This window comes from Coloeus monedula (genome assembly GCF_965178545.1).
Source record: "Coloeus monedula genome assembly, chromosome: 2".
In the NCBI taxonomy this organism is placed as follows: Eukaryota; Metazoa; Chordata; class Aves; order Passeriformes; family Corvidae; genus Coloeus; species Coloeus monedula.
The window spans coordinates 37,454,797-37,473,553 of NC_138782.1; the positions used below are offsets into that span (position 1 = coordinate 37,454,797).

General features: G+C 39.1%; 1 protein-coding gene across 1 annotated transcript; it reads left to right on the forward strand.

Annotated features, from left to right (window-relative positions):
* Positions 1–892: 892 nt before the first annotated feature.
* SLC30A6 (solute carrier family 30 member 6) lies at positions 893–15,740 on the forward strand. The gene is made up of 14 exons (XM_082302543.1): positions 893–935; positions 3,524–3,610; positions 4,224–4,308; positions 5,355–5,397; positions 7,399–7,464; positions 7,846–7,926; positions 9,140–9,175; positions 9,976–10,070; positions 10,838–10,886; positions 12,671–12,790; positions 13,085–13,187; positions 13,490–13,537; positions 14,112–14,180; positions 15,222–15,740. Exons 1-14 carry the CDS (start codon positions 933–935, stop codon positions 15,717–15,719), a joined length of 1,383 nt encoding a protein of 460 aa, XP_082158669.1. The 5' UTR covers positions 893–932; the 3' UTR covers positions 15,720–15,740.
* The last annotated feature ends 3,017 nt before the right edge of the window (positions 15,741–18,757 follow it).

Here is an 18,757-nt window from a genome sequence, read left to right on the forward strand (position 1 = left end):
CCAAGTCTGCTTTGGATAGCAGCAGACTCTGGGATGGGGTTAGACTGCGTGCAGATCCCTCCTCTGGACTGTAATGCTTCCAATGCTCATCATATTCGGAGCAACGGGAGCAGCTCTAAGAATCTCAGCACACAACAAAGTGATTAATTTTCAACATAAACCCTGTAGTTTGGAGAGCTGCTGTCCTTTGAGGGTTTTGCTAGAGAAAAGAAATGCCTTTTGAAGGCTGTCCTGAGTGCCCTTAATGCCGAGCACCGCGGCAGGGCGAGGGCTGGCGGTGGGGACGCCGGCGCGAACTCCGGTGCATTCCTGTACGGAGGAATGCTCGTACTGGAAGCAAACCCATCCTTGTAGAATTGCTGTAGTGGAGTATCGTGACAGACTATGACAGGCCTAGGACTACGACAGTCCCAAGCTGTGCCATGGGAGGTTTAGGTTGAATAGTAGGAAGAATTTCTTCACAGAAGGGGTAGTTAGACATTGGAATGGGCTGCCCGGGGGGGTGGTGGAGTCACCATCCCTGGAGGTTTTTAAGGAAAGACTGGACGTGGCACTCAGTGCTATGTTCTAGTTGACATGGTGGTGTTTGGTCATAGGTTGGATTCCGATACTGTGATGGTGACCACCCGTCGGAGCCCTTTCCTTGGATTCTCGCAGGCAGCGAGCAGACAAACGGCGCGGTGGGGCGGCAGACAAGACCCTCCCGTCCTAAAGCGGGCCGCCAGCTCAGCGTGCCGCCGGCTGGGGAGGAGCGAAGGGCGGGCGGGCTGTGCCGCACATCCCGCGGGAGCGGCACGGAGCCGCAGCCAGCTCCCGGCGGGCGCCGCTTCCGCCACGTGTCCCGCCGGGCCCGCTCGTTGCCGCGGCGACAGGAACCTCTCCCGCCCCTTCCGGCCTCGCATGGCGCCGTCTCTTCCGCTGCGGGGAGTAATATGGTGAGTGGCCCTTGCTGGGGGCAAGCAGGGAAGGAGGAAGGGAAGTCGTGCGTGGAATACGGGGTGAGGAGGTTGCTGGAAGTGCCCGTTCCCCGGCCGGGGCAGCGGCGCCGCGGGGCATCCGGGCTGGTGCGGCCCTTAGCGGGCCCGGGGGAGCGCGGGGCGCCGCTGCCCGTGCGCTGTTTCCTCCTCGGAGCTTTCCGCCCTCCCCTCGAGCGCGGTCCCCGGGGGCTGTCGGGGCCGCGGGCGGCCGGCACCGCGGGCAGGGCCCGGGTGGGAGCCGGGGCCGTGGGGGGCTCCTGTGCTGGAGGTGCGTCTCGAACGAGGTCGTCGGGCTGCCTTCTGAGCCTCGAAGTTCTCCTTCAGCGGCACATCAGGGAGCTGGGACTCGCCTCAGGACAAACAGGTTATAGTGCCCTTGCTCTCCGCTGTCGGGGCTGTCACTCTGAGGCTCGCTTCCCAAAGATCTTTTGGGAACGACCGCCGTGTGTGCGTGTTCATCTGGGCGGCGAAATGTTCCCTTTTCATGCTGAGCACCGCTAAAGTGACATCGGTGTCGATAACAGGTGCTGTCACCTGTTGGCGCAGACAGCGCCGCTCGCTGCAGAAACGCGTCTTGTACAGCGCTTTTAGCTCCTCCACACGGGGACCCTCAGGGGCTGAGGTGTGGGGCAGCCGCCGTGCCCAGCACTGAGCTCTCGGCAGAACTGTAGGATCTAGGGACGCTCTAATGGCAAGGTGCAACACGTGCTGAGTTGGAGCTTGCTTCCAGGGGTGGGCTGTGGCCTGCATGAGTTTGCACGAGGTCCCCTGTGGCACGGAATACACAGCTCTGATGCACGGCATCCTTTGTAAACAAGGAGGTGTGGCACGGTGCGGCTGGGCGATGGACGCCGTGCCAACAGTGTGGGAAAGCGGTGGGTGTACAGGCGACAGGGAGGGCTACGAAGATAGGAAGAGTCTGGAGGAGAAGACGTATGAGAAGCGGCTGAGGGCACCTGGTCTGTTCAGCCTGGAGGAGAGGGGACTGAGGGCAGACCTCATTGCAGTCACAACTTCCTCATGAGGGGAAGAGGAGGGGCAGGCACTGATCTCTGCTCTCTGGTTACCAGTGACAGGGCCAGAGGGAAAGGCCTGAAGCTGTGCCAGGGGAGGTTTAGGGTGGATATTAGGAACAGGCTCTTCACCCAGAGGGTGGCTGGGCACTGGAACAGGCTCCCCAGGGAAGTGGTCACAGCACCAGCCTGACAGAGCTCAGGAAGGCTTGGACAATGCTCTCAGGCACATGGTGTGACTCTTGGGCTGTCCTGTGCAGGGCTGGGAGTTGGATTTCTATGATCTTTGTGGGTCCCTTCCAACTCAGGACAGTCTATATTTCTTTGTGATTCTGTAACACAGCAGCTTTCATAAGCTGGCAGTCCACTTCCTGTTAGAAAAGCTTTCCAAGGTGTTCTGGCATCCTGCATGTGTCTATTAAGGATTAAAACAATCATGTAATGATTAGCTAGTAAAGAAGAGAGTAAATGCCAATGTTTTGTCCCAGAAGAGTGAAACTTGGGATCTGTAGTAGTGCTTAAATTTTAATTCATGGCACACTTGTATTTCTCAGATAATATGAAATGCAGCTGTGTTGACAAAATGTCTGAAAGTTAATTGAATTTATTTTGGTGAAGAGCCCATTAGTATGTCTTTTTGCCTTCTGCTGGCTGCTAAGGTGTGATAGCTTAAAATCAAGCCTTACTTAATCCAGCCCCCAAATGCTGCAGATGACAGACCATCCATTACAAGTTCACAAGTTACTGTTGCAAATCAGAAGGGCTTTTCATGTGGAAAATTTACTTCTTTGTGGGGAGAGCAGGAGGGAGGACAACCCGCTAGAAGCTTGGACCCTCTGGGGAAGGGGAGCCAGGTGGCATGGTGGATGAATTTCTCTGGTAGTCTGCTCCCTGTCACGCTTCCAGGAGCACCATGCCCCTCTCTCCCATCTCCACACCAGGACAGAGCTCATCTGCAGGTCTCTGTAAGGTAGGGGAGGGAGCACCTGCACTGACCACAGCTACTGGGTGCATTTAGGTTAAGTCAGAGCCAACATTGTTGGTATGTCTCGTTTTGTTACTGGACCTGTGGCTACCACATCACCAGCATTGTTTTTACTTCTGTGGTGGGCTCTCCTTTATAATCTGTGAACAATATTTTCCTGTTTAAGGAATCCATTGCCTTTGGGTGGGAAGTGTGCTTTGATAAACAAATATATTTGTGTTTTCAAACTGTCTGTAGTAGTTTCATCTAAATAAAAGTTAAAACCCACTCTTTAAATGATACTTTAGTATCTTTTCCAGTAAACCTGAGTTCTGGATTATGTTTAAATGAAGCTTGATTCTAAGTAATTTGTCATTTTCTAATATAATAACCATGTGAAATGGTTACCAAAATACTGAGTTTAAAGTTTATGTGGTATTTCTAATTAACAAAAAATTCACCTGAGTCTTTGATATAATTATGAAAATAGTTCATAGATGAAGATTTCCTTTATGCTAATTTAAATTATGGTTTAAGTAAAGTTTTTAATTAAACTATTTTCTTTTAAGGGGACAATACACCTGTTCCGCAAATCACAGAGATCATTGGTTGGAAAGTTAACACATGAATTTAGGTTGGTTGCAGCAGACAGAAGGGTAAGTATTGCTTAAAAAAAAATCATCATCATAATAAAAATACATTAACTGGGATAAGTTAAAATACACTAATAAGTATATTGTGAAAATTTTTCTTTGGATTTTTCTAGCTGTGCTTAAAATAAAAATCTATCTCTGCAGCTATATTCCTTCCTGTGCATTGTTCCTGTCAATTAGTGTTCTCCAGAATTATACTTGTAAATGATGGGTTCAGTAGAACTGTAAGCTGAGTATTTGCAGATGTTTTTGGGACCAAAGTTTCAGCACAAAAAAGGAACCCACCAATATAAGGTTGCACAAGTTGGTCTTCAGAAGTCAGGTGCTGTGTGCTGTAATAAAATGCAAATATTATAGATGGGTGGGGTTTTTTTTAGACCAAAAAGGTATTTTAAGTGTGGTGGCATTCATAAATGAGTTTTAAAATAATCTGTAAAGTTTAAAATAGAATAAGGGCTTGTTGTTCTGAAATGAGTGGTGAATTTTTGGGAGGGAGGAGAAGCAAGATCTGTTTGCATGACCAAATACTGCAATATTGTTTTTTAAGACCAGATTGATATATTTTTGTCTTGTAAATTTTGGAAGGTGTAAAGAACATATTTATTCTCATCAACAGTCCTGGAAGATTTTACTGTTTGGTGCTATAAATTTAATATGTATTGGCCTCCTGCTCATGTGGTGCAGCTCTACAAACAGCATAGGTAGGTGGCTCTCATGTACTGAAACTACAACAAACTACTGTGTGTTTCTTAGCTTGTGAAGTTCCAGCTGACTGAAAAAGCCAAGTCCAGCACTTAATGGAGCTAGAGGTTAGGTTCAGAAAGTGCTTCCTTTTGCTTTGCCACAGTCAGCTTAGAAGCATTTTTCACAGACAAGTTTGGATGGGTGAAAGTCCTTCAGAGTTTGCACAGTTTTTCAGTCCTGCTGGTCATTTGCTTTCTGCAGTAGCTTCTTCATCTTTAAGACTGAAAACCAGTAGACTTTTGAGTTACTAGTCTTCAAACCTGTTCCTTGTGTAAGTGGAACCAGTGACTGATACAGAGACCCTCACTTGGAGTTGAATGAGGATGTTTGTAGCGTGGCAAAAGGCTTAAGACCTCTTTGATTCCAAGGAGTACTCAGCAGTAGCCAAAACCCTGGAGTGGTACAACACCTGTGTAGTTGCCACTGCAAAGCACAGCACTGTGAGGGCTGCTGTGGGGGAATGAACTACAGATCAGCCAGACCCAATGCAGTTTTGTATGCCTTCTGCTTTTGGATAGGGGCTTTGATGTGCTTCCCATCATCTGTACTGAGAATAGAATGCTTTTTTAGTTTTTAATTTTTTATGCAGGTTTTCTTGCAGTTTCAGGATAGGTTAGAGGTGCAAAAAAAATTCTGTTCAACCTACTTTTCACTGCAATAATGGACATGAGAGATCTCTAGCTTTGGTAAGTGATGTGTCTCTGAAAGATCTCCTGACTTTTAAGTACTTAAATTCCTAGTCAAAGCTTAGTCACAAATGTGATACCTTTTGTATCTGGGCTTTATTACATGCTTTAGTTGAACTAGGATTGCCTTAATCAACCTGCTTATGATGTTAAATACATTGGTGACTTTAGAATATTCACAGAGACTTGTTCTATCAGCAGAGGCAGTTTATGTAGGTAGAAGATTGAAAAGAGCTGCACAAAAGGGACTTAGAATACAAGTGAGTTTTGCATTAAAAAATTAAATATTAAGTTTTAATATTTACTTTTCTTTACAGCTTTAACTGCTTACACATATTTGACAATCTTTGATCTTTTCAGGTGAGTTTTTTTCCCATTTTGTCTTACTGTTTATTTTGTCTGTATATTTCTATGCATTTAAAATTTACTTACAGGCTCAAAGACCTGTAACTTAAATCATCAGGATAGAAAGAGTAACTGATTTAAATATAGTTTAAATGAGTATAAAATTGCACACAATAAATAGATGGTAAAACCCACCATAGCTATATTGAGAATGACTAGTAACTGATCAGTTCAGTCATGGATTTCTCTGTGCAGATGCGTGACAACATAAAACAATATAGCATAAAACTGTTGTCTGGTTGTTCTCTCAGAACATTTTCCTAATGCCATAGTCACTGATTGTGAAGTAACCCTCAGTTTTAATATCAGGAAACCAGAAGCATGTAATTCTGTTTCGTAAGCTGGATACCAAGCACTCTGCACGTAAGCTCATTAGATATTTTCAGTATTTTTCTTGTTTCCTAACAAAATTATATTAAAACAACTTTTAGTATGATAGTTCTGAATGCTTTTGGTAATATTGATAATACAAACATGAAATATATTCAGTTCTTATCTCAGATACAGAATGGTTGCACTGGTTGGGAGATAAAATGCATATATTTTTAAAATATTAGCCTACATTATTTTCCTTGCTATATCACTATCTTATAAAAGGTATGGATCAGCTTTCTGAGTTATAATATGTCCACTACGTACCATAACTTACCTGACTTACAGTAAAACTTTTATAAATAACATCAGCAAACGTGCAGAAACAAAAATGACTTCTTGGTATAGGCACAAAAAAGAATTGATCTGTGACTATTAGAATTGTGATTTGACTTTAATGAATCTCATATTTCTCTTAGAATTTTGTATCTACTGAGTTTTTGTTGTCTTGACTCAAAATACCTTTTTCACCTTGGGGAAATTGGGGAAAGTGTTGATGTGGTATTTCCTATTTGTATAGTTTTTTTTTCTTTTTCAGTTTTAGGAGAAGGTAGAACACCCCTGGCACTCATATTGTAGGTTAATTAGGGGTTAGACTAGAAGATTATTCTAACTCACAGCAATCTCTTTCAGGAGTTTTGATTTGCTATAAGGGAGAACAATGCTCAGTAATTCTGCTGCAAAAATCAGTTTCTGCTTCTTTTCTTTTTGTCATTTTCCAGGTGGTATATAATAGTCTTACTGAGTATATGAATTTACTGTTTTGTATATGAACAGTATTACTTCCTTTGCTTTTACTTTTATTCTACACAGCTGAGGATCAAGTTGTGAGGATGTGATTGTTCATCAGTTGTAGGGATGAGTTCTTGATCCAGTGTGATTTAACATTGTTAATTACAAAAGGAGTGCATGAAAGCACAGGTGGCACCGAATCCATGTGGATTCCAATTGAAAAAATTGTTCAAAGGGTTCAATAGAGGAAAAATAGGCAAAGAAAACTATACTCATCCTTGAAACATTCTGGCTACTACCATGGAGATTCCAAAATACTTGGAATTCTAGATGTTCAATAGGAGAGAAAAATTTGGACAGAAGATAGCAAGAGAGACCTGTGGCTGTCAGTGAATGGCCAGCTATGTAAGAGCTTGTGTAGGTGAACATAGCCAAAGAAAGTTAATCTGTTTTGGCCATATATGTAGAGAAATTACACTGTGTGAAAGAAAGGCAATACTTGGTGTGGCCTGAGACTTATTCTAGAGTCCTAAATCTAGTTCATGGTATATCTCTAAAGGAACACTTTAATGGAGAGATTTCTTGGCTTTTTCTTTCACTCTTCTGTCTTACTTATCAGCTTCCTTCTCATTTAAATGGCCTTTCTCAGGTTACAGCATTTCTAGGCAAGTTCAAAAAGCACATGAGGAGTATTTAGAACATCACTGTGACAGTGATGGAGTTTGAGTTCAGCATAAGACGTGGTTGTATTCGTTTGTTTGAGTTCTGGTGGCTCAAGTGTGTATTTGTAGATCATGCAGTTGGTAAAGGGTGCAGTTATTTATCATAGTCTAATTCTCCCCCTCTTTTCAGTTTGGTAACATGTCTAATAAGCTACTGGGTAATGATGAAGAAACCCAGCCCAGTCTATTCATTTGGGTAAGTACTAATAACAAGATGTAGTGTTTGGTAATACAATATTTCATTGCCTGGATCCCTGAACAGCCATCAGTAATAATCTCTATGTGAAAGAGCCTAAAAATGAGGAGGGCCAAGACATATTGTAAAGAACAGTTACAGAGGAGGGGGTGGACAGGAAGAAGAACTAAGAAATGCTTAATTTTAAGGTGTCTCTGATGAATGGAATGTTAAAAGAAACTGAAAATAATGCCTATTCCATAAAACTTCCAGTTTCTTCCCATCTGTCTGCTGTTGAAGGAACTGGAAAGAGTAGGTGTATTCTGGTTCTTGCACAGAAAAGATTCTTTTTGATGCGTTGTTCAATGTTCAGTGTTTCTAAACTTAATTCTCAAATTTCAGGTTTGAAAGGTTTGAAGTTCTAGCTGTATTTGCATCTACAGTTCTGGCACAGCTTGGTGCTCTTTTTATACTGAAAGAAAGGTAGGGTTATATACGGTTTTCTTTAATTTTTTAACATATGAGGATATCATCTAGATCAACCAAAAGCACATGCATTCTACAAGTGCTGTATGTAGAGAGATACTTTAGAAAAAACTTAAGATTTTTAAAAAAAAATTATTGCTAAACCTTACTGCTTGCTTGCGTTTATTACACTACATGTTGGCTTTAGATGTAAAGATGGGAATTGATAAACGTACTTAAAAAGCTCTCTAGGAAAAGATTTAATGGTTTGAAGAATATTTTTTCCAAAAAGTTGGGTAATGAATGCATTTCCTTATGCATCTTGATTTTTTTTTTCTTCTCTTATTTTTGGAAGTCAAAGCAGCTTCATAATATATCAAGGATCTGAATGTTTAAAGCATCAACTTCTTCACTTCCTCAAAATTTGCTCGAGTATTAATTTGCCATACCATCTATGCATGAAGCATTTGTATTTTGAGAGGTTAGCCTAAAACATTATTTTAATTTTTAAAGATGAAGAGGCTTTTGTTAACTAACATCTGGAATTTAAAACTGGGGCAGTGTACCTTCCCTCTTTCTATTCAATGGCTCTATTTTCTGTATAAAGGGCTATGTTAACAACTTAGCAACTTCATACTATAAGGTCAGTGTATTGAACTGACAGTACACTGGAATGAATGAACCTCTGTCAAAACCTCCAAGTTTTCCAACATCAGTCTTAGGAAATTCCACAAACTTAGCAGGTTTTTCTGTTACAGCTGAAGCTCATTTGTTAACTCGCTGGTGGGTGAAAAAAGATCTATATCTCCACCACAGTATCCAATGTCTACTTTATTTGACCTTGCTTACTGTGAGGCTGTAAGTCAGGAATTTCAGACTTAGTTTGTTGTGTTTGCCAACACTGGTGGTGGTGCCAGAAGCAATATTTTTTTTCATGTTCATTTACAAGCATATTTTTATCATGTAGGCAGTATTCGTGGTAGCTAGCGCATATGTGGCACAGTTTGGAAATATTTGGGATATCTAAGTTACATCTCCTTCTATTCAGTGTTAAATGCTTTCATTGCTTATAAAAGTTGTTGTTTATTTAAGCAATCCATTTTTTTGCAGCACTGTATCTATCAGTTTTTGTTTATGAATGGCAGCTAATTCTACAGAACTGTAAAAATAATCTTCAGGTATCAAGGCTTTACTGTATGAATGTAACTCAAATGTTCAATTATTTTTGTAGTGCGGAGCGGTTTCTGGAACAGCCTGAGATACACACGTAAGAAATGATTTTGGCATGTAAAATGTGTTCTTGTCCTTTTGTGTTTCTAGTTCTTAATCTAACATATATTAGTTATGCAAGTACTTCCAGTACCAAATTGCATTTGGTGCCTTGGCATTTGTTTCAAATGATGTGCAAGCTATACTGCAAACAGTTCTTTTCAAGGTACAATTGAAATTTAATGCTCATGCTCTCCCAAATAGTGATTTAACTATATATTGCTGCTTTTCCTAGTTCAGTTCCTTTCGTTTCTTGCGGCCTCTTGGAAGGCCTGGTGTGTGGGGGGGAAGGATGCTGTGGTCATAAGCAAACTGAAAGTGTTGCAGAGATGGTGAAGACTATAAAGAACATGGGGAAGGGAAGAGAAGGTTTTACGGGACAAAAGAACGGGACCTGGAATGTATGTGGAAGTAGTTGTAGAAGAAGGCTGGGGGTGTATGGCATAATTCCATAGAAAGCTAAGCTTCTTAGCTGTGCTGCTGAAAGGACAATGTATTTATATTTTCAAAGGACAGGTACATATGTGTGTGCATAGGTGCAATCAGTTAAGAGCTGTTACTCAACATTATGAGCATTATGTGATAACAATAATGTACGAAGTTCAGTGATCTTGTATAACCCTTACAATGATGATACACTGCTGGTTATTAAGTATTACACAAGTTTATCCTGCTTGTTTTTAGCCTCAGTGAATGAAACCAAGCAAAGTATTTTGATACTGTTACTGGTAGTTACAGTTACTTGATTACATGTTCTGTGATGATAGGAAATTAAGACACCTTTTTTCCCCTCCCTAGGGGACGACTGCTGGTTGGTACTTTCGTGGCTCTCTTTTTCAACTTATTTACAATGCTTTCCATTAAGAATAAGCCTTTTGCTTATGTCTCTGAAGGTATGTGATAAATTAGACTACAACAAGAATTGAGAAAAAAATGTTAACGTTCCTATTTTTATCAACGTATAACTTGTCTGGTAATTTTCTTAATAGGAGTGGGTAACAATAGCAATAGTGGGTATATATTACTGTTACCTCTGTTAATGTAACTTTGTGCAGTAGAATTGCCATCTGATTTTCAACTCCAGTTTGCTTATAAGGCTCTGAGTAGTATGTAGTCATTAATATGATAAATCAAGTACCATGTTAATGCTGCAGTATCTTTTATTTTCAATCTTTTCAATTCAACCAGTGAAGATCATGTGACAGATACCAGAACTTTCAAGACATTTTATGGATGTATTAATGGATTAAAAATAAGTTAATGCAATAGTTCTTTTTAAAAGCTCTTTTGCCTTTTTCATTGTGAAGTAGGTTTGCAGTCATTCCCGCAATAGTAAATTGTCCTGTTATAATTGTCCTGTAAATTGTCCATAGTTATAAATATATATTATCCATTATATTATATAGAAGATAATGGTTATAACCTCCAATTATATTTGTCTTTAATCAGATTATTATGAGAGTGGATGTTGTACTTGCTGCCTGGAAAAGACAGACTTTGGGCTTTTTTCAAGAGCCAGGGTATCTGTTGAGATATATTTACTCACAGTGTATTTATTGGATTCTTCCCTTAAAATAAAACTTATGCTGACTTTAAAATGTAGTAACTTTAAAATGGTACTTAAAATTGTGGTAACTTTATTACCTTCTTTTTTTTGCAGCTGCCAGCACAAGTTGGCTTCAGGAGCATGTTGCAGATCTTAGTAGAAGGTAAAGCTTTAAATTGTTTTTCAGAATCATTAGCTTCTGGAAGGCAATGTTGGTTTTGTGTGTATAATAACAATTTGGAGGGGTATTGAGGCATAAACCTGTATTAGAACTTTTAGAATAGCTGTACCTACTGTAGGTCTCCAGTATGAACTCTGGAGCAAACACTGTCTCCTGTAGTTCCCAGATACAACAATCTAACAGAAATATGTCTTCCTGGGTATCTTTTCTTTTGAGTGTATGTGTTAAATGGATTATGTGTAATTCTCTTTGGATGAGAACAGGAAAACTAGCATTATCCTGTACATACTTGAACTGCATTTTGCAACATGCATTACTGAGTGACATATTTTGTAATAATTTATGTTTATTACATATGTTTATCTGTGGGCTGGACAAATGTTTCAGATGGTTGAGTTTAAATGTGATATATGAAACAGGTTACTCACTGAACCATAGCTATGGAAATTCCTCACCTGTCCAGCAGGAAACTGGAAAGTCTGTGTCTTCCAGGGCTATGAGCAGTGTTGCTCGTTCATCTTGTCTGCTAACTGTCTTGCTTGTATTGGATATCTGAATATAAGATAACACTGTTTGCAAATAGTTTTGTCAGATGTCAGGAAAGTTTATTTTAATCCATACGTGTTCTTCCAAGTATCTGTCAATATCGAAAGAAGAATGTTAAACCAAGTTGTAAAACATGTTAAGTATGCTTCAAAGCCCATCTGTTTCTGCATCTTGTGATCTTTTTACAGTTAAGGAAAGCAGAGAATGCTGACTTGATAATAGAAGAATTGATTTTGCGTGGGTATAAGATGTTACATCATCAGAACCAAAAATCTGCAAAATATTTTTGGAAGACTAATAATTAGGTTGCCCAAGTTTTAGTGTAAAGAAAAAAAAAAGGTGCATACCAATCACAGACAGTAGCACAGTTTTCCTTTTGTCAGTGTGGAAACAGTGTTACGGGCAAGGACACTGATGGATAACTCAAGGAGGTCCCAAATCAAGAGTAATATAATTTCTACTGCGTTTTGAGATAACACATCTGAAATTGCTGTATCCATACTAATTCTTTTTTTTTTTTTTTTGTATTGGCTTCACTGTATACAGGTTGTGTGAAGCAGTGCTGATTAAAAAATATCTGCACCTGTATATAATTATGTTGATTAAAATTCTTACAGGAGCAGGCCAGCACATGATGTCTAAACATAGGTCGGCTTTAACCATAGCAACAAAACATTTCGTGTTGTCTTTGCCTTTCAATTTTCCAGGACATGACATGCACTTGTATTCACTGGGAAGCACACAAACTCCTCTTGACAAGAGATAGCTATAAATAAATAATTTTCCCAGCATTCCCTCATGCATTTTTTTGGTCTCCTCTTATGTAGCTGGTCTTCTTCCTCCTTTCAGACTTCATGAATTAATTAGCTTTGACTTTGGGACACTTTTGCACACCAAGGTGGCAGATGGATCGAAGACTGGTGATATGCAAATCCCTCACTACATATATCTATGTAATACCAACATTGAACCCATAAAGTACTTGTGTTGCATACAGCTGATACAGCTGTATTGTAGACCTGTGTTACCTGAAAAAAATACTTGAGTAATTTTTGCCGACAGCAGCCTTTGAGCAGAATTAGTGGGGCCTTTACAGTACTCATCCTATGCTATGGCAGCAGCATATGTTAGAAGTCAAATAGTAATTGTGGTTGTAGTTTTGGTGTTTCGAAGTAATGATGAAGAGCTGGCTGACAGCTGTTTTTTCTGTTTTGTTGCAGTATTTGTGGAATCATCCCAGGACTGAGTAGCATCTTTCTGCCACGGATGAACCCTTTTGTCTTGATTGATATTGCTGGAGCTCTGGCTCTTTGCATTACATATATGCTCATCGAAATCAAGTATGTATAGTTGTTGTTTTAAAACAGTAACTCTTTTTGTATCCAGTCTATGGCAAAATACATTTTTTACATGAAAGGAATGATCTCATCTAGAGCTGCATGTTGTATGAATAGCTTTGCAACTCTACAAATGCATCTGTCTGTTCTCCAAGATGAATGAGTTCAAATGAGAGTAGTTTGTGTAAAATTCTGTAAGTGTATATAATTTAAAAGAATGAAAAAAGAATCAAAAGTTCTTCTGCCTTTCAAATATGTAAATAGCAGTGTTTCTTTAAAATTGCTCTTTCTCCCTAGCAATTATTTTGCTGTGGACACAGCCTCTGCTATAGCAATTGCTTTGATGACATTTGGTACCATGTATCCCATGAGTGTCTACAGTGGGAAAGTACTGCTCCAGGTAAGGCAGCGTCACAAATCAACAGATTTTGTGTTTTCGGTTTTGTTGAACGTCCTCATTAAAAAAAAATCCCTTAAGATCTGTTTTAAGCTTGCAGATAGGAAGTGTTCCAATGGGAATTTGTGATGTGCTAGAAGAATGTTAAGGGTAGTGCAAATATGCATCACAAAGTTGTAAGAATTTAATGAAAGTGCCATTGGTCTCCTGTGTGGGTAGACCAGACTTAAAGGCTCTCTTACTTAAACAGGGCCAGTTAATCTTTATTATATCTTTTGTCTTTTCTTTTCCTCTTCTTTTTGAAGACAACCCCACCTCATGTGATTGGCCAGTTAGATAAACTTCTTAGGGAGGTAAGTCAATGTATAATACATAGCATACAGTGTGCACAGCTAATAAGCATTTAGGAATGTGAAGAATTTTCTGAGTAGTCGAAGAAGTTCGTTTAAATTATTTTTAAATTTTTTTTTTTTATCTGCATGTAGAAAATATGAATCTTACTTTCCAAGATGAATAGCATCATTTAGGTATCTGGAACAAATCTGTTTAAGTAGTGCAGGCTGTTTTTATTTAAATTTGAGCCACCATTGAAGTGGTTTACAAATGTGAGTTGAAGGAGGAAAAGGAGTACACGCAGCTGTTGAATTACAGCATATCAAGTTGAGAACATACTCCAATTTGGCTGCAAGAGTTACTTGAAATAAGTTGCTTAAACCTTTTTTGATGGATTTGGATGTTTAAGGGTAGCAAAAGTGCAGTAGATAAGCATTAGTGACATTAACAGATACCATCTGTTCTGTGTATGGAGCTTTTATTTCACTACTGAAAATTATTTGTTATTCAGTTATGTATAAAAGTACATTTCTAAAGAGATTTGAAACTTCTGATTTATTTTCATACTTGTGTGAAATGTTTATGTAAAATTAGGTTTCAACTTTGGATGGAGTGTTGGAAGTTCGAAATGAACATTTCTGGACATTAGGTTTTGGCACTTTGGTAAGTTATGTCTTTATTTTTCTAGCCTTTAAAAAAAGTTGTCAGATACTACTTTAATTTTTAAAATTTAAATAATGTAAGATATTTCTTCTGAAATATTAATTATAAAAAATTTTGATGGAGTCAGTACTCAGTTCTTGTGCTTTATTGCAAAACTTCTCTTCCCCCGTCCTTTAAATTTTTAAAGCTTTGTTACTGGTTAATGTTACTAATGTATACTGCAGTTCTGGCTTAAAGAATGCATTTTTGCAGCTGTAGGATTTCTCTTGTGTTTTGGCAGTGAAGGGAATCAAAAACAATAGAAAAGATGTTTTTCAAAATGGTGTGTTAGTGAAAATTGTCTAGGAAGAGAGAAGAAAACTGTAACCCTTAATGCACCAAAGGTCTACAGCAGACTGTAGAATCATATGTTTTCAGCATTGCTAGGGGAGAAGGTAGAACAAAATATCTAAAGTTATGTACCAATAATTCTGCAAGCTGAAAGAAATGAAGGGGTGTTTTTTGTGATACAGAATGATCACCCAGAACTTGGTTACTCCTACGTTGATGTAGGTATGTTGTGACAGCTGGAAAATGAAGACTCTTAGAATACTTCTTTACTGATTTCTTCCAGTATGCTACCCTTCCTGAAACAACGAAGAAGGCAGTAGTTCTCATTTTCTGATGTAAAAATAGCTTTCAGTTTACTCTTCTGCCACTTATGCCTAAATTTGGCGTATGAGGTCTGTCTGCGCCTTGTTCTTCTTTCGAGCCATTTTCCCCCCCAGTTGTTGTCTTTCCTCCCATCACATGTTGTATTGCATAGTTTGGTTCTAACACTCACTTTTCCTGAATGATGATCTTGATATGTTCAGAAGAGAGCAACACATTAGGAAAGATCAAAATGTGTCCTGTAATAATGTTCTTAATTTAGTCAGTAGTCTCCACTGCAAAAGGTCGTTGTATAATTCTCTGCAGAATAACTTACCTCTTCTTAAATGCATGTGGGGAATCTTTACTGGAGTAACAATTAACAGCCAACTTGTTTTTATCACTTCCTAGGCCGGATCAGTCCATGTCCGAATTCGGAGAGATGCGAATGAACAAATGGTACTTGCCCATGTCACTAACAGATTATACACATTGGTCTCTACCTTGACTGTTCAGATTTTCAAAGATGACTGGATCAGACCTACCTTATCATCTGTGCCTATTGCAAACAATATTCTGAACCTTTCGGATCATCACATTATTCCAATGCCATCTTTGAAAGCTGCTGATAATTTGAACCCTGTTACATCCACTCCAGCTAAGCCCAGCAGCCCACCACCAGAATTTTCTTTTAACACACCAGGCAAAAATGTGAGTCCAGTCATCCTTTTAAACACTCAGACAAAGCCCTATGGATTGGGCTTTAATCATGGATCTGCACCCTACAGCAGTGTACTCAATCAAGGACTTGGAATACCAGGAATGGGAGCAGCTCAAGGATTCAGAACTGGTTTTGCAAATGTCCCAAGCAGATATGGAACAAACGCTCGTGGTCAGCCCCGACCATAATAAACACCATTATTTATTGTACTTAAGGGTATTGACTTAATTCTTTTATTACCCAATTTTTACAAACATTTGGAATGTCAAATCATTCTAAATGGCTGGGAACAAGTGCATTGTTCATATTCATGAAGTGGTTAAATAGCAGTTTTTTCTTCGCATCAGCAGTAGCCTGTGTAATGCCACAGATATTTTCCAGACTTAAAATACTTTACAAGTAGTTTTTATAGGGTGTCTATTTCTACTCATCTTTTTTATCTCCTTTTCTTTGTTTATCCAAGAATGTATTGAGATGCAGCACAACTCCATTAGAGAATAAAATTGTGACCAGCTAACATTTTTTTTTTCTAATGAGAATTAGTTACTAAGTGCTGAAGAGCTGAGAGAATAGGAAATGGCAGAAATACAAGTCCCAGTTTTCAGAGATGTTTGATTGCTGTATTAAACCATGTTTGGGCCAAATCACAGTTAGTTTTTGGTTGCAAAAATCCATCAGTTTTCATGTTGTGGCCATTGTGAAGACAATCCGGCCTTTCAGATTGTGATTAATTTTGTGATACCATGTTTTTACATTTTTATTGACTCTTTTATAGAAATTCAGATGGTTCAGCAACCATTTTCTAGTTGTAAGTATTCCATACTCATCTCTGATAATTCTTACTTTTTGGTTTAACTGCACAATTATTTAGCAATATACTGGGAAATAAAATACTTAAAACTTAAGATTTTACAAGCACCTCTTTTTTACAGTTAACCCTATTTAGGATACAGAACAGATGGCTATTGTTTCTGAAGCCAGTATTTCATTTTTGACTATGGAGAGTATTCTATGATTTGATTGTGACTTTGTATTTTCCTCTTTGTATTTTTTCTGTAGTTCCAGGGGGAAAAGTAATTTATTTATATTCCTGGTTTATATCCAGAGTACAGGTCAGTGATCGCTGACAGTTCGTAGTCACTGCTGGAGTGCTTAACCTTTGGCGCACACTTGGAATGAGACCATTTAACTTGTCTCTGCTTTTGCATTACTGTTCTGCTGTACACTGAGGTGTCCGTATTTCCCCAGGGCCTTTCTCAGAGAGCTCTTCCCTCTCATTGCTGTCTTTTCTTCCTCTGCTCTGCTAACAGGGAAAGGCCTTTTAGAAATACTTCAGTTTTTTTTCTGTTCCCCTGTGCAGTATCTATGTTACAATTGCTCCTCTGCTCATTCTTCTGCATCTCTTGGCCGTCTAGGAATGGGTTGCCCATTCCTGTGGTTTCACTTGCAACTCAGGGTGCTGTATATTGGCTTCCACCTTGTTCATCTGTGTGCTAAGTCAGTGTCTCCATTTCTGCGAGGTGGTTACAAGGAGCTGTAGTATCTCAGGGATTCCAAGGATACTATGTTACCTGAAGAGAATGGCTTTGATAAAGAAATCTTTCTCATGTAGATCTGAGTGGAGAAAACAGCCTTCCTTTGAATTTTAAAGATCTGTGGCCTCTTCACTGGCTGAGGATTTCTTTTTCTGCATAAGGACACTGCATTCCTCTTTTTTTTCTTTTTTTTTTCCCCCCTCCATGACCTGTGTTTCTTGAGCCAGTGCTTGGAGGAGGTAGTCATTCTTGCAAAAGCAAGGTGACGTTCTGCATGTATCTTGTGGGGATGTTTTAGGCTGAGGGTAGTGTCCAGACTGCCACTGGGACACTGTCCATGTAAGCTACAAGTAGGGAATCTAGTTCTGTACTTCATTTGCAGCGAGAGTGAAAATTTCACTGCTCTGTAAGAAAACGTAATGACCTGGGAAACTTTCATTTAAAGATTACTATGAAGAGACAACAATTGGCTCTGTTTCTGTGAATTCAGTATTAACTCAGTAATCACCTCTGGTTCATTATCCTGTCTTTCTGTGAGTGTGTTACATGTGCCATTGCTGCATGGAAATTCACTGAAGTACAGAACACTTGAACAGATTCTCTGTATCTCTTGGGTGCTGAACTAGACTGCACTTTCTACAGCATCTGCAACACCTTAGAGCCAGCAGAATGTTTACAATATACTACTCTTGTGTGGCCTGTTTAAGAATTGTTCCTTACTCCAGTTTCATAATCAAACACATGCCCTTTTTCTGATACTTTCAATACATTGTATTATATTGAATGCATGCTTACTTGTTTTTAGTAGAAAATTAAATCTCCATTTTATTAAAAAATGAAGCTGATCTTTGATTTAAAATGAGAAGGGAGGGTGAGAATCCCAGAATTCTGAGTGCAATATAATCACTTCAACAAAAATATTTTTTGAGTGATTGTTTACAATATATATCATATGTGCAGATGATAAATATTCTTTTAGATATTAGAACAGCTTTTTAGCTGCTTTATTGTTATGAATATATTAAGAATATTTGTTTAATCAGCACAGAGTAAAATGTCTCCTTTTATATGAGGAAAATAAAATCAGTGTAATTCTTAAATGACAAGGAGAAAGTGGTAATTTGTGTACAAGATTTTATAGTTATCTTTCTATATATATTGTTTAAGGGATGCTCTGGGGTGATACTTCAGTCTCAATGAGCAGGTATGTCAAACTTCAGAACTGTTTTGCTGGGTCTACTACCAGTGTAGACTGGGTCCTTGGAATAATTCTACAGAAAGTGTTTTTTATACATTTTGTCTTTTCTAACCATGTTTTGCTATTAAGTGGTCACAGTCTAAATGTTTATTTGATATGTAGTGAATAAGAATTGCTAATTTATATAATCTTCATTCCTAATGCTAGGAATGCCGTCCCAGCTAGAGAAGAAAGAGCACTGGGACTCACTGTCATCTCTGTCTGCCAGAGGATTTGGCATTGTTACTCCCTTGAGCTGTTCCAGCTGTGATTGCACAGGATCACAATCACTTGTAGGTAAATGCATCCAGCTTTAGAGAGTTTGAGGGGCACGTACCATTATTTGGCTTCATATTCTTTCAAGGAGAAGCTGCCTTGTTCTGATACAGAAGGAGCCAGAGCACCTGTTACAGGACAAATAACTACCATAATACAGGGTTTTTATCAGCTTTAC